At 53.3% G+C, this 13411-nt stretch overlaps 3 protein-coding genes across 3 annotated transcripts; all 3 read left to right on the top strand.

The window, feature by feature from the left end:
* Positions 1-831: 831 nt before the first annotated feature.
* Positions 832-1839, top strand: JKF63_03809 (uncharacterized protein; the record flags this gene model as incomplete). Its single annotated transcript, XM_067899807.1, has 1 exon — positions 832-1839. The coding sequence occupies one exon, from the start codon at positions 832-834 to the stop codon at positions 1837-1839; it is 1008 nt and encodes a 335-aa protein (XP_067755013.1).
* A 916-nt stretch (positions 1840-2755) lies between these two features.
* On the top strand, positions 2756-3055 carry JKF63_03808 (uncharacterized protein; the record flags this gene model as incomplete). The annotated part of the gene is made up of 1 exon (XM_067899806.1): positions 2756-3055. The coding sequence occupies one exon, from the start codon at positions 2756-2758 to the stop codon at positions 3053-3055; it is 300 nt and encodes a 99-aa protein (XP_067755012.1).
* Positions 3056-7664: 4609 nt separating this feature from the next.
* On the top strand, positions 7665-10568 carry JKF63_03807 (uncharacterized protein; the record flags this gene model as incomplete). The annotated part of the gene is made up of 1 exon (XM_067899805.1): positions 7665-10568. The coding sequence occupies one exon, from the start codon at positions 7665-7667 to the stop codon at positions 10566-10568; it is 2904 nt and encodes a 967-aa protein (XP_067755011.1).
* Between the last annotated feature and the right edge of the window lie 2843 nt (positions 10569-13411).

The raw sequence follows: 13411 nt of genomic DNA, 5'->3' as shown, positions 1-13411 counted from the left end.
CCGGTGCATAGGGTTGTCCAGTCCAAGCGATTCTCGGTGTACCCCAGCCGACTCTTCGACCTCGCGGATCCGACGGAGATTCCCAATCCAGAAGAGGACGAGAGCAACATTGAGCGCCAACTGCGTTAATCGACGACACCCCTCACCCCCATGATAATGATACCGAGCGGCGGACTGGCAGCGATCCACGTTTTACTTTTTGGCTCCTGGGCTGACCATCGGGGGCTGCACAGGGTGCGGCCTTTCGGGACGACGTGTTGAGGGTGCGGGACTCGCCCGCGTTTGAGAGTTGCACCGGCAGGCTGCGAGAAGGAGGCCCTGTAGTGTATGTGCTGGGGGACACCTATCCCCTCCCCCCAGAGGATGAGAGACAGAGAAGTGAAGGTGTTCTCACAACGTGTGTCCCTGGGAAGGGGCACGTGCAGAATAAGCGCACACGAAAAAAAAACAGGCGAACAAATATTTTTATCAAAATGGGAGGCCCACTACCCTGTTATGGGTTCTTTGTTGATGCAACGCAATCACTGCGTCGCTTGGGCAAGCGGTTACCCCCCTTTAAATCACGAAGCATTTCTTCCTCCTCTTCTCCCCCTCCTCCCCCTCCCCCACTTCACCACCCCGCACCCTCTATATATATATATATATATACAGAGCAACACCGCGCCTCTGACTCTTTCCAATTGACTAGATCGGCAACGCAACTCTCCCAAACGCACCAACGGTGAACAACACACACACACACATACATATATATATACATATATGTATTTGTATATAAATACATAGATCGGTGTGTGTGTGTGTGAAAAAAAAGGAGTAAATACGATTCAAATGGAGGAAAAGCAGGCCTTCTTTGTCGAGAGCGCGGATGGACGCAAATTCAAGATGGTCATCCGCGGCGATCTCGGCAAACTCAGCGTATCCAAGGTTCGCCGTTACCTCAAGTCTTACGGTGTACCAGAGAACCAGCATCTGCTTGCGGGCAACTTGGTGCTGGAGGATGACATGCTGGGCGAGCAGTTTGGCTTAACAAACGAAGCTGTGTTGCACCTACGGGACCCAGCGAGCATCGAATCCTCCCAGCCACTGACAGCTAAACTATCGGAGCCGCCACAACAACAGCAGCAGCAGTCAATTGCTGCTGCTTCGCCGCCTCATCGACTGAGCAACGCCAACCGCCAGCCGTTACAGCACCCGTTTCCCGCATCGCAACAGACGTGGCGCGAACCGCTAGACGACCCGGCCGTGCAGAATACACATCAGATGGAGCGTGAGATTGAACGCCTGCAGCGGCAGTTGAGTGTGACAGAAGCACGCAACGCGGATCTGGAGAATCAACTGTTACAAGCGACCCAGACATCCGCGATGACTCCACTGCGGGACAGAGCTCATGAAGCACGTCGAATGCGAGACTGCAGCGATGTGGATGGGCTTCTAGTGGCGAAGGAGAGTCTGAGGATGCTGGCAGAGAAGCTTCAAGTATCATTGAGCTTCGACAAGAACCTCACATGTGTCTTGGGGACGGACGAGGACTTCTCCATTTTGCTCACCTACGACCCCGCGACCGAGCGGTTGTACCTCTACTCATCACTTCTCACAGAACTACCCGAAAACATTCCGCTGCGGATGAAACTATTTGAGGTGCTCCTCGAGGGATCGCTGTTGGGCCGTGAGGTGTGTGGTGGTGGCATCGGCCTGTCAACTAAAAACAACGTAGTTGTCCTCACAACGTCTCTTCCGGTGCGTCACTGTAGTCCGGCGGCGCTGTGTGACGTGGTGCCCGTCTTCGTCGAGACACTGCAGCGCTGGAGAGGCCTGGTCGATGAGCTCCTGCGGTAGCCTAGAACAAAACGTTTTCTGGACAGGATGGGGGTGGAGGGATGGAGGTTGTCCCCCTCCTCCCCCCTCCTCGCAACAACAACCCCATCCTGCCTTGGGCTGAACACCAGCCGCCTCCCGTTGCTCGAAAAGAGCCTCACCACTCTCTCGCTCTCTATCGATCTTGAATGCAGATGCATAAATGTGTATGCGCATGTCTCTGACATCGAGTGGCGCTGTTCCTTCTTTAACGTACGTACTGCGACTTGACCTGCTATTCGCTGGGGCCGTACCCCTTTTTAGGGATCACTCTTCCTCGGCCGATGTTCAGTTCGGAAGACGAGGATTTCTTTTTTTGTTGTTGTTTGAGCATTGAGTGGAAGAAAACTCTTCAGTTGTAGCTGAAAGCGGGACGCAACTAATCTGGCATGCACCCAGGTCAGTGCTAGTGTGTGTTGGCCTTTGGCCTCCTCGCTCATTTCACGCCTACCCTCCCCCCCCCCTCTCTATCTGTCATCCTGCCTGGCCTCATCCCTCCTCCCTTCCCCCCCCCCCTCACTCACTCACTCTTATCATTGGCACCATATCATTTTCAAATACTGCACTTGTGAGCGACTGCGTAAGCTTCACCCAAAGAATATATTAAATCTTTTTTTTTCTTCGCCCCTCCTCCCTTCCCTCCCCCCCAGTCGCACGCCTCCACTACACCTTATAATAACGCTTTTGTGCATTCTTACCTACTTTACCCAAATCATACAAACACAGACACTGAGGTCTCGGTCGGACTCTCAACCCTCATGGTGGCCCCCCTCCTCCCTCCCAAGGGGCTCGCCATCTATCTACACCACCCAACCCCTCTAACGTCCTCCTCTCTATCTGTGCTTCTCCTTCTCCTACTCAGCCGCCCTCAACCCTCATCCACTACTTGAAGGACTCAATGGATACGCTGGTGTGTGGTGTCCCTGCGGCGTTCCAGCTTCTGATGCCCACTTCTGTCGTGGTCTTCCGGAGCCTGCCGTCTGCCGGCACTTCCAATGATGAGAACAACGCCCCCGAGGCCTTGAAGGGGGTCAAGAAAGGTGACTGCGTTCTGCTCGCGGATCGGGCGCTGACGTTGGAGGAGGCTATTCTCGCCCACAAGACAGACAAGGAGCCAGTTAATAATACAGGATTCTTCATCTTTTCTGGTGGGTCCGCAGAGCGCCGCCACCGCCCAACCCCACGCGTTGCCGCTTAGCTGCAGTGTGCGCCAATGCTCATAATTTGCACACAACAAAGAGGGTCCGATATAACGTATATATGTTTACACTATATACATATATATATAATGGGTCTGGTGTGCTGCGATGCATTTCACTATTGTCCCTGTCCGTCAGTCCGTCTGTGTGTGTGTGAGGAGGGGCACATCATATATTTTTTCCGTTTCGCAATTATTTGCAGCATAGAGACGTCACAACTGTTGTCTATTTTTTCTTTTGATTTTTCCTCATCGTTTCACTGCACTTTCCTTTTTGCTCCTCTCTTTTCGCAGACTTCTTTTGTTGCCGGCCATATTCATTGACAGCCCCCTCTCCCTCACCTTCCCCACCCCCACCCCTTCCCGTGCATGCGTCCTTCGCCGACCTCTTCTGATGATGTCAGAACGACAAGGGTGGGGGAGAGGGGAGAGGGAGAGTGTATTTTGTTTATTCCCTTCATGTGTATTCTTATTTTTTTTCGCGATCAATACGTTTTTTTTTTTTGTTTGAAAGAGGGGGCTCACTATGTGTGTATGTTTTGTTTTTTTTTTTCGTCGCTGTATGGGGTTGCGGTTGACTCCTTTACCACCCCCACACACACCCTCCCTTCTCTCTTTCGCTCTCTTTTCTCTTCCCCTTCTCCCCCCCCCCTCCCGCAATGTTTTTTTTTGCCCTTCTACACTGGAAGGGAGGGGGCGTCTCGCTTGCCTTGTGCATTCAACGCTCATAACACACACACGTAGGAACACCAAGGACAGGGAAATCCGAAAATATATATACATATATATATATGTGTATGTGTGTGTATATGTTGTTTGAGACATCGTGCGCCCCCCTTTTTTATATTTTTTACCATAGAACGAGTCGATTTGCGTCGCTCCAGTCAAACCTCTCAGAGAGGATGCATCGTGCCTTTTGAAGCAGCAGCGGACGCGTGTTACAGCCACGCCAACTCAGTCGTATCAGAGAACAGAAGGGGAGCTCCGGTCTCCACCTATGTGGGCCGTCATGCGTGGCATTGCTGCGGAGTGGCCTAGGCTACCCACTACCACCGCCACAGCCACCAGTCAGGACAATGGGGCAAGTAAGATGCATCCGAGCCACATGAATACCTCGGCCTACCGTATAGGTGGAGGAAGGAGTACTCGCCCTTGGCGGGTCGCTGCGATGAAACACTCAGACTTCCTTAGCGCCACCGCAAGCTCGCCTCGGCACCGTGAGAGGTGGATCGAGTGTTTTTCCGAGTCGTTTGGCGGCTATCGGACTTTCACCTGGCGTGGGCACTGCTGGCTTTGATGCACGACTCACACAGCTTAGTGTGTGTGCCATGCTTTCCCATCCTCCTTCCATCCACCTCCGTGACATCAGGCAAGCAGTTTGGTATGGAAAAAAAAAGAAATGAGCATCATTGATGATCTGATTTCCTCTTCTACTTATGGTCAGCCTAAAAAGTTTCCCCAGTCTCTCACCGACTACTGCCACCGTAATTCAGTGGAGCCTGCCAAAACGGGGGTTTTGGGGCGATAGTAAAACGCAGGGTTTGCGATCCTTTTGTCTCCCTGCCTTTTTTTTACCCCATTCCCTGACCCCTCCCCCCCCCCTCCCCGCCTCGTACTGCTCTTCTTTGGCTTGTTTGGGCATGACTCTCGTCTTTTTTTTTCTCCGTTCCTCTCCGATTCCCTGTGGGTTACACCATTCCGTTCCCCACTTGGATAGTCACACCCTGGTATCTGAGGTGTGTGTAAAATAACAGTGACGACTTTGGGACATTCAGCCGTCAGCGCAGCAGCGCTTCACCAAAACGCCCCCACGGGGGGAGTGGGGGTTCCTCCCTCACTCTCGGCCTCTTCGGCTTCCTCTGGGCACAAAAATGAGGTGAAAGCACAAGAAAAGTATATATGTGTGTGTATACTTGCACACAAACATATAGACATGTACATATGTGGATATCCATGAGAGCATACATTTGCTTGAGAGTCAGCCCCCCCCCCTCGCTACCCCATCCCGTTTTTTTTTATACACACCGCCGCCTATGTGTCTCACAGCCAAACGTGTTTACACACCGTATCGTTTTTATGTGCGCAAAAACATGCGGTTTTTTCTGTTTGTTGTTTTTGTGCGTCTGTCCTTTGGCACACACAAACACGCAAACCTTTTCCCCTTTACTCATCCACATTTTTTTGATTCCTACTGACCCTCTGGGATGGGCGGGGGTAGGCGTAGAGGACAATTCGGCGAGACATTTTTGCTCGCGTTCTCTTTATCTTGTTTTTCCTCTGCGCCATCAGGCTAGTCCACTTCTCTTCATGCTGATCAGCTTGTGTTTTTTTTTACCCCCGCGCATATGGGCTGGGTTACAGCTTCTCATCTGTAAAGGTATGCAGACATGCATACATATATGTACATATTGTGTGTCTACGTGTTATTTATTTATTTTTACCTCTATTATTACTTTGGTACACATTTTTGTTGTGTGTGTGTGTGCGTTTCTCTTTCTGCTTGAAGTCGGCTGCTCAGCTGTTTATTTACGGAGGTTCTCACCTCTTCTTCCGTTCTCATATCCCCTTTCTCCCCCCCCATCCCTGTGGAGGTACCTGTCTCAAGTGCAAGAACGCTCTGCACCGTCAAATGCAGATGCTGTGTGCTTTTTTGGTGGGGGGGAGGAATTCTCTGGACTCTTTCCCTGTCTTTACCCTTCCTCTCTCCCCCTCTCCCTCTCTGTCAAGAAGAGGGCTGACAGCGCACTGCATGCTTTTTTTTGTTTTATGTTGGAGCGGGTTGATCGTCACTGGAGACATACCAAAACGGTACGAAGAGGGTGAACATGGCACAATCGAAAGATCGTGATGATGCCACATATTTTGCCAATCCCACTCTTCACTGCGCCTTTCCCTCCCCCTTTTTTTATTGTGTTTCTGGGTCTCTCTCTCACCTGACATCCCCCCCTATTGACTTTCCATGTCCCTCGTATTATTGCTGGGGAAAGGGCTTTGTGGTGTTGGTCCCGCTCTCTCTCTTCTCTGATTTCTTCGTGTTGCCCCCACCCCCCACCCCTCTCCTCTACAGTCCTTTCTCAAAAAAAAAATTCGTTTGTTCCAGGAACTGCACGAAACCCTCTTTTTTGTTGCCTTTTTACCCCCACGGTGGGGAGGTGGGGGTCTCAACACCGCAGCCTGCCTACACGGTCTCTACAAAGCACCTCTTTTTTTCACCTCCCACATCTTTACTTTCTGAGAACTTTTCCCCACGTTTCCCTCCTCCAAGGTGGGGGTGCCGCTCTGCTTCACTCTCACTTCTTGCGTCGCTTGGTGCCCGGCCGGCCTGTACTTCCACACACGGCGATCCCCTTTGAATTCTCCCATGTTTGTTGTCTTTTTTCCTTCCCCCCCCCCTCCTCCTCCTCCTTATTCTTTTGTTGCACGGTGCAGATGTGTGTGGATGTCTGTGTGTGTGTCTGTCTGTGTGTGTGTGTGTGTGTTGAGTGACACATTACTCGCACAAAAGAGGGGGGGTAGGTGTTTGTGTGAAAGAAAATGAGATTTAGGCGTGGGGTGTGTGGTGGACCGCTCATGAACGCAAAACACATTGCCTGGTGAAGAGCGTGCGCAGGCGGCGGGGGATGAAGTGGGGAGAAGGAAGGCTCGAAGTGAAAAGAAAGATGACCCTGCACCGACCCACGACGCACCCGCTGGAGGCCGTGAGGTTTTTTTAAGCGAGCACAAGAAAGAAGAACAGAGGATGTGTCGTAGCTTGCCCTTCCCTCTCCCCACCCACCCACCCACCCCCCTGGAGGCGGAGGAAAGGAAAAGCAAAGGGATGATTTTTTTGCTCGATTTTTGTTTTTGTCTGTCTTCTTTGTGGCCCCCTACGAAGATCTCTACAAAGGAAAATCTATTTATAAGCATATATACATTTATATGCATATTTGTATCGAGGGGTGTGTGGTCCGTCAATGGATCATCATGCATGCGCGTCTCGCTCAAAACAAAAAATACACAATTTAAAACATATATATCCCATGGTGCGAGGGAACAAGAACGGAAAGGAATTATGCTTTTACGCGAAGCAAGTCGGGGGCATTGCGTAAAGGGCCGCTCGGGTCTGCAGAGCTCAAGGCGAATATGCTCATGCACCTCCAATCAGTGAAGAAGACCGGGTGCGCCAGGTTCACATTATTCTCCACTGAACCCGCCCCCCCCTCCCCCCTCACCAAAAACAGGGTGAAGAGTGGGTTATACAAACCAGTACACGCTGTGTTTTTATTCGCATGAAGCCATGAATCAGAGCTACACCCCTACACCCCTCCCCTCCCCCTCCACCCCCGCTCGAACGGGTTCCGTGTCTCCCTGGTCTTTGCCTTTTTTGAGCGGCACACAGCCCCCCCTCTCCTCTTCTTTGCGAGCACGCCAGCGAGACACGACAAGTTTTTTCGTCGTTTAATTCTCCCATTTCACATAAAGCACAAGGGGGGACCTCTGTTGCCCCTGCGCATCCCGGTGAGACCATCCGCTGTTGCGGATTCCTTGGGGTTCACTCGGACTCTTGCTAAGCCTCTTGGCGTACGCTTTCTTACTTGTTTTTTCTTCACACTGCAGCGTAATACGCATCATGGCACACGATACGTCTTCTGCGCATCACCAATCTGCGTTGGAGGTCGATGCAACAGATCCGCCCGCACCAGCGAGACGCTCTTTCCGCGTGTCCTTTGCGGCACCAAGGCGGGAGGACGGCAAGGAAGTGCACGTGAATCACACGGCATCGCAGCAGTACGACCTGTCTTTCATCTCTTGTGGCACGCACCACAGTGATCATGCCCGGGAGCTCGTCACTCCTCGCTCGCCGCTCTACCCGCAAAACGTCATTTCCTTTGCTGGCCAGCGCGCACCACCATTGGGGGGCAAAAACACGTCGCACACGTCAAGTGAGCCCATCGAGGACGACGACATGCAACGCAGGAACAACAGAAAGACCACCACGAAACTCGCCTACTTCGACAAAACGCCGGGACACGACGCCGCCAGCGGCGCCCTCCTCATCTACCCTAGGAAGATCGATAATCTTCGGCGCTTCCGCATCCTCTTTCTTGGCCTGCTTCTGTCCATCAGCAGCTCCACGCAGGGCATGCACGCCGTCTTTGGTGTACTCTACCTCCAGCAGGCATACCAGTTCACGCCACGCGAAATGACCATCGTCTATCTCAGCGGCGTTGCCGTCGGCATGTTCACCCTCCCCTTCGGCGTACTGTACGACTGGTTTGGCCCGCGTATAGTGGTGGCGCTCGGCAGCATCATCGCGTCGCTGGGCCACATGCTGTTCGCGCTGACCTTTGCCGGCCACATCCCGCACACGGTGTCCAACTGCGCCGTCTTCTATGCGGTGATGTGCTGGGGCTGCTACGCGCTCAACGTGGCCGCGCTACCCGCGGTGCTGACGCACATGCCGCGCGACCGTGGCCAGCCAACGGGACTGCTGCAAACGTTCTCCGGGCTCGGCGCATCCGTCTTCGCATGCCTGTTCCGCGGCTTCTTCGAGAACAACTTCGAGAATCTCATGTGGTTCATGTTCGCACTGACGCTGGCCGCCGGAGCTGGCGGCACGTGGTTTCTGGAGGACGCACCCTACGTGGTGAACCGCTGGCAGCAGCGCCGCATTACACCACGACAGCAGCTACGCGCCTATCTCATTCGCAACCGGTACATGTCACAGCTAGTGCCGAAGCGGCGCTACACCATCATGACGGCTGTGCTGGTGCTGCTCAATCTCTACCTAACCATTCAGGCCGTCTGCGTGTCGTACCTCGCGGTCGACATGACGCCCGGCAAGCTACGCGGCATCGCGATCGGTGCGATTGTGATCGTGCTGATGGTGCTTCTACTGGTGGTGCCCCTCGATAGTATTGACGGACTCTCTGAGCAGGACAAGCAGGTGATTGCGGACGCGAAGGCGAAGGAGGAGGCGTTGCGCGATATGCAAGAGGAGCGCTATCTACAACGGCACTTGGAAGCTCGGCGAGCGGAAGCCCACGATGGCAGAAAACAAGAGCAAAAGAGCCGATCCGCATATGAAACTTCTGAGGTGGTGGGAGATGAAGTATCGCCTTCGTCTCCGGAGTGTGTAGTGGCTGGGAAGGCCTCCTCCAACGCCGCCGCTGGTCTGTCTACAGCACCACGCCGTCAGCAGAGCCGCCTCCCTCGGCCAAAGCCGTTGTGTCTCGACAATGAGGGCGACGTAGAAGAAGAGGCCCAGGGAATTTCACTACCTCATGCTCCAGTGCCCGTTGGACCGGCCAGAGGGGGTGCGGCGGTGAGGGAGTGTCATCCCCGAGGCGGGGTGTTGTCGGAAGCCTTCGGGCTGCCACTGTATGAGCTCACAGGGCCTGAGCGGTCGCTGGTTCCGGTCTACATGGACGATGTGGGGAACGACTCTGAAGAAGCGCCACACTTCACTGGTGCCAGCGACAAGGAGAAACACTGTGAATCCCAGGAGAGCAATCCGGGGAACCCCTTCGTCACTGTACAGGTGGATGCTGACTGCGAAAGCTTGCCACCCCCGGCCTTCGGTTCCCCAAGCGCTGGAAGTGAGCCGGAGTACCTTAAACTCCGGCGTACCGCTCCATCCACCCACGCACACCCGCGCGTTGAAACAATAACACTGTGCGGCGAAGTCTACGTCGTGCCGGTCTACCAGACGACCTTTCTGGAGAGCCTCACATATCTTGACTTGTGGCTCATCTTCTACACGACACTCTGCGTCTGGGGCATCGGTCTGGTCATGACGGGAAACTGGAACATTCAAATTATGGTCAAGGCACGCTACGGCGCCATGGAACCAAAGCACTACGTGCTTTTTTCCGCCATGTGTGGTGTGTCCGTCGCCGGCGGCCGCGTCTTCCTGGGTGTCTACGAGCGCGTGCTGCAGCTGTTGCGTGAGCGTGCCGGCACCGTCGTCGTTCCCACGCTCATCTACCCCATCGCGTCTGTCGGTCTTTTTGTCGGTGTGCTCCTTTGGATAGCGTTGCCCGGCAGTAAGGCGCTCATTATGGCCTACTTGGTCGCTGCATTTTTCTACGGCATGAGCACAAGCGCCACATTCTACGTGCTTGGCACAATCTTTGATCGCGACATCGGCATGCATTACGGTTTCTGCTATCTCGGTGCTGGGGTCGGGTTCGTGCTGTGCTACTGGCGTGCGTGGTATCTTTCCTACGAGAGCGAGGCTTCACCGCTGACGCTCGGCTATTGTATTGGCGCGCGCCGCTGCATGAACAGCGCCGTTGGCGTCTACCTCGCTCTTGCCTTCTCTTCCATTATTTCCTCCTACGTGGTCCATCGTCGCTACTCGAAGCTGGTGCGTGGCGAGCTGGCACAGCGCCGCGTCATTGTGCCGCGTATCAAACAGATGCTTGTGGCGTGCGGGTGCTGTAAAAACAGCGAAGGGGTGAAAAAGAGGCGGAGCGGCTGCGCTGCGGAAACCCTCGAGGGACCTGAAAATCAACTGCAGGCGCAGGCGTAAGGAGGGCGAGAGACCTATCTGTTCTATTAACGGTGCAATGCAACTCTTTTGCGGGGTGAGTTGATTGTTGTTTTAATATTATTTTTATTTGACCCCCTCCCCCTCCCCCCCCCCGCCGCCTCACTACCATCACCGCACCCTGTACATATATATACACTTTTTTTTTTCTTTCCCCGACGCTCGTTTCTGTTTCCACCACCGACTATCAGGATTAGGAGCAGATCGTAGAGGCAAGGAGGACATTGGAGTAGCGAAGTGCAGACGCGGTGTATCCCCGACTGGGCATCCACTCATCGTGCTGCGGGCCCTTATTTTTCCTCTACCCCAAAGGCTGGGCCCCCCCCCTTCCTCTTGTACTTTGCGGATGAAACACGGATTTCGTCTTGACTGTTCAGTTCAATGAGGTCTTGCAGGGCGGTTATGACGTGGCTGTGGGCCCCACCACCTTCACTGCAGCAAAACGACGCGGCGTGTGCGGGCCATTTCTCACTTGTTTTGTTGTTTTACTTCAGGGGAGGGCGGCTAATTATTTTTGCTGTGCGCAAAATACGCGCCTGTTTTGGTCGGGGAGATTTCGTTTCGCGTTTTTTGTCTTTTCGTGTGTGATGTGGTCTTTTCACCCTTCATGTTGTCTCCCCCGCCCCTCCCCCCCCCCTCCCCTCCCTTTTCACATGGATAATCTGGACCCCCACACACACACACACACACACACAAGCACGCGCGCTTTTTACCCCTCCCTCCCCCTCCCCGCCCTCTTCTCCGATGTAAAGGCAAGAAAAGCACAGAGGGGCAGGTGTGTCCCCCAGACGACGACAAACAACAGCACAAAGAGAAGACGTACGCGTTGCATTTCCCTCTTGCGCTTCATCGCCTCCCGAGTCCCCCCCCACCCCTCTCTCCCCGCCTGCTCTTCGGCCCTCACAGCGTCTTTTCACACTCTGAGAGCGACGAGGAACGCATGCCGGAGGAGGAGGAGGGGCAAACAGAGGAATAACTTCGATAGATGCGCTGTGTAGGTGTCCGTGTGCCTGTGCGGTTTTTCTTTTTGTCATGGAACATCCGGAGCCTCTCCCTCTGTGGAGCTGTTATGGTAACAGTAAAAAATGGAAAAAAAGCACTGGTACAGAACAGATGGCCTCACCGGTGGTGATGAGAGATGCCGTGCATCCCCTGGCATGTTCGTTGCTTCCTCATTTTCTTATTTCTTTTCCCCTCTATTCCAATTAAGCACGTCTCCAGTGCCTGGACTTCTGTTTCGACTTATTGTAGAGAGAGGTATGCACCGCATGGCTTTCTTTCTCTTGCTTTTGCCCCCCCCCTCATCCCGAGTGTGTGTGTGCGTGTGTGTGTGATATTCGCAGTATTTCTTCGGCGCTTCATCGATTTTCTTTGTTGCGCCTCTCTTAACATCCACCTTTTCTCTTTCGTTTTCCTTCACTGTTTTCTTCAGGAGGAAAAAAAACGGTTCCCCCCCCCACCCTTTGCGTTCCCCATATTGGTGAGGCTGAAGGTGTTCAACACGACAATGCTGGGCGTGGTGAGCCGTCTTTCTATAGAAGAAGAAAGTTCTCGTTTGCCGCAGTTTTTTTTGTCGGAAAGAACGGACAAGTGTAGCTCCCGCCATTTGGGGAATCCTCTGATGTTTACTCGCCGTGCTTTGATTCTCCTTAATCCATTCCTCTTCTCCTCTTCTTTACTGTTACGAAGTTTTCTCGGTGTGTTTTTTGTTTTATCGCACTCGCAGCGTGCGCGCGGCTCCTTTTACGTGAGCCCGTCATCGCCCCTGTCTAGACGTGCTATTTCTGTGCGATGTTCGTTGAATTTATTTTTCAAACGCGTGTTGTGTACATCTCCGTCGTAATGTATCAATGACCGACACACACACACACGCGCGCGCGCGCTTTTTTCTGGTCTCTCATTTTTTATTATTTCTCTTTTTGTTTGTTTGTTTCCTCCACCAATGCCCCTCCTTCCTCTCCTTTCTCTCCTCTTTAATGTATTTGGTGTTTTTTTTCGTTGCTAAAACCGTATGTGTGTGTGTATACAAACAAACAAAAAGAAAATAACTAAAGGATCAACATCACCTCTCATTCGAAGGCAATGCCTGCAAAGATTCCCCGGGGGAGGGGAGGGAGTGCGATCACTACACCTCACTTGCGTGGCTTTTAATCATACTGCCGCTTCTGGACGCTCGATTTTCACAACAGAGGGAAAAAGAGAGGTGGGACGGGGGGGGGGGACCTTCCCAAAACTCTGTGCAAGAGCCTTATGTGCGTATTGAGTACGGCGTCTGACATTTGTTTTTTCCCTCCAGCGGCCTTCCTCCACTCTGTCGAATCGGCACACATCGTCTCCCCCTTCCATGCTTCCCTCCCTCCCTCCCCTCCCTCCAATGAGTGAAACAAAATGAATGGTTCTTCACGCCCCTTGAATCCGCCAACACTCCTCGGCAAACAAATATGTGTCTTGTTTATCCCTCCCTGCATTGCGCGTCCTGCAGCCTCTGTCTCTTGCACCTCATTACATCTCACAGTCCAATGCACGACATTCATCCAGCCGTCTAGAAGTAGACAAAAAGAAACGTGGGAGGTCCCTCGTGTGGGGATAGCTGATGTGCTCATCACACTCTGAGCGCGGCAGCTGCTGTGAGCCCCTCGAATGCAGACTCCCGGCCGATTCCCTGACGAGTGCGCTTGGACCTCATCCATACGCCTTTGGACACCAAAACAACCAACACACACCGAGTTCTGCGTCCCTCTCCCTCCCCCCTCCACCCCCCTCCAACCTTTTGCTGTGCATCTCAAAAGCTCGCTGCGGTACCCAACGGGGAGGGGGATGTATAT

Source organism: Porcisia hertigi, chromosome 31 (assembly GCF_017918235.1).
Source record: "Porcisia hertigi strain C119 chromosome 31, whole genome shotgun sequence".
Lineage (NCBI taxonomy): Eukaryota > Euglenozoa > Kinetoplastea > Trypanosomatida > Trypanosomatidae > Porcisia > Porcisia hertigi.
This window is presented reverse-complemented; position numbering and strand designations above follow the sequence as displayed.